The 2,351-nt window shown below is 44.2% G+C and overlaps 1 protein-coding gene across 1 annotated transcript in view; it reads right to left on the minus strand.

The window, feature by feature from the left end:
- Positions 1-1,027: 1,027 nt before the first annotated feature.
- Positions 1,028-2,351, minus strand: part of TCF24 (transcription factor 24) — a 10,803-nt gene continuing 9,479 nt past the window's right edge. The window contains exon 2 of the mRNA XM_019520238.1: positions 1,028-1,147. Coding sequence (XP_019375783.1) covers positions 1,034-1,147 — 114 coding nt within the window. The 3' untranslated portion in view covers positions 1,028-1,033. The remainder of the gene's footprint in view (positions 1,148-2,351) is intronic.

The following is a 2,351-nucleotide window of genomic DNA, read 5'->3' on the forward strand; positions in this document are numbered from 1 at the left end:
ACTGTTGGGTCCCAGGGGTTGGAGAATTGAGCTGCTGTTTAGAGCAACTGTGAGTGTGCAGCTGCTCTCCCCCAGCAACACCCCTTCTCACTCCCAGCCCCAGTGCTGCTTTCAGAGTGAGAGTAGGGGAAAGGGAGCAGAGGGATCTCATTCTGGGGATTCCCCAGCAGGCTTTGGAGGGAGGGGCGGTGGAGAGGCTCCAATCCACCCACCCCATTCTCCAGTGCCAGCTGAAAAAAAAAAACCCTGTCTGAACTCCCTCCACTTCCCCACCTCCTCCCATTCTGAAGACAGTGCCAGGAGCAAGGCTGAACTGTGTTCAGCTCAGCCCTGCTCCCAGTGTGCACAGACACAAGTTACTGAAGACACTCCATTTTGAAGAATTTTCATTGAACCCTCATGCAATGAGGGATCCAGATTTTCACAGGATCAGTTCCTTTTAAAACACTCTGCAGCCAGGCACTTGTGTTGGTCATGACTATAGAGCCCTTTCAGGGGCCAGATCAAGCAAAAATTGTCACTTCTGTCTGCACCTAATGAAAGCTTTGGTATTGACTTCAGTTAGGCCAGGGTTTCACCCAGTCAAAAAAGTGTATGCATTATTTGGATTTTTTCTTCTTTGTAAATATTAAAATGTGCTTGCCTTTCATTTTCCAACTAAAGCTTGTATTGCACTATGATACAGTCAATACTGTATTTTTTCTTACATAAAACTTTCTGTGAGTTGTCTGTGCTCAGCAGATGAGAGTGCTTCCTCTTCATTGGCTATTAGCAGTATCACCTTGGCCCACTGCTTTAGGTAGGTGGTGAGTGCAATTGTACATATCAGTGTTACCTCCTATTTCAAACACCAGTCTTCACTATTAAGGACAAAAAAAAGTTTCACATTTACTTGATGAGGTGTAGGATACATTTAAGAATCAATCCCCTCTCACCCATAAACAGAATGTTGGAAAGTGTAGTTTACCTGAAGATGTGCTTTAACTTAAATATGGTATATCTGGTGTAATAAATATTTAAAAAAAGAAAAAGATTAAATTTGTGAATTTGTTGATGTTTCTCCTTGGTTTGTATTTTCTCCTTGCAATGAGTGATTCAAGAACTGTCCTGTAGCTCCAATGTATAATCTGGATCGCATAGGCCATTTCTGCAAGACAAATATAAACAAGGTGCACAAAGACAGCATCTCCTAAACATGGAATATGATTTCTGAAATATAAATTGAAGCAAAAATTAAATAGTAATGAGGTCACAATAAAATAGAATTAAAAATTTTACAGCTACTGCACAATACATTTTGCATGTCAGTATTTAATGACTCGAATTATTGGAAAATTGTATAATTAAATCATGGTAGAGTAAAAGTGACATTGAAGCCATGATGGTCCAAAAATCATGAGAGAGGCAAGGATTTCTTAGAGTGATATCTCTTATTGAACTAACTATGTCGTTGGGATAAAAGTTAGACAAGCTTTCAAAAGCATAGGCTGAGACCTGAGGAAGAACATGTTGCTTTCAAAAGCTTGTCTAACTTTAATCCGACTAAAAAATTGATCCAATAAAAAATGACCACCCTAAGAAATCCTTGCCTCTCACATAATGAGGTCACAACATAGCCATTTTAAAACAGCAAAATGTTATACTGATGTTGTTTCTGAGAATCCCCATAAATCTAGAAACACACAGGCATTTGTAATGGTAGGACACAGGGATGGGCAAATGGAGCCTGGGAGCCATATTCGGCCCACCTATTGATTCTGTCCAGACCATGGGCAGGTGGCGCAGGCTGCAGCTACAGGGGAGACTGGGTGGAAGCAGCTCCCATCCACCTGCTCAACACTGCACAGCAAGCCCTGGGTGAGCCACACAGGCCCTAGCAGCTCTGGCTCCAGCCTCCACAGGTGCCACAGGGGGACACTGGGTGGAAGCAGTCCCACCTGCCCATCTGACTCCATGTGATGGGCCCTGGGCCAGCCATGCTCAGGCCCTGGTTCCCCTCTGCTCAGGCTAGACTGTCAGCACCCCACCTGTCTGTAGCTCAGAGCTAAAAGGAGCTGCCCCAGATACTATGACCTTACAGCAGGCACCTGTGGTGTACCATGGGTCTCCAACATCCAAATAATTGCCCACCCCTAGTGGGACATCATCTAAGAATTAGGCCTATGTAAAGCAGCAAGTATTTAATTTGGATTCAGCAGATTTAGAGGGACAGCGATTCAATGATTCAAATCACTGTCCTGATCTGGATCCAAAGATTTGGCCATGGACTAAACAGGTAGTAGTCCTTGACCACGCTGGACGCAGCTGCCTCCAGCTGGTAACTCTGTCGTGGTGGGCAGAGGGAGGAGGGG

Source organism: Gavialis gangeticus, unplaced genomic scaffold (genome assembly GCF_001723915.1).
Source record: "Gavialis gangeticus isolate Ggan-Ray unplaced genomic scaffold, GavGan_comp1, whole genome shotgun sequence".
In the NCBI taxonomy this organism is placed as follows: Eukaryota; Metazoa; Chordata; order Crocodylia; family Gavialidae; genus Gavialis; species Gavialis gangeticus.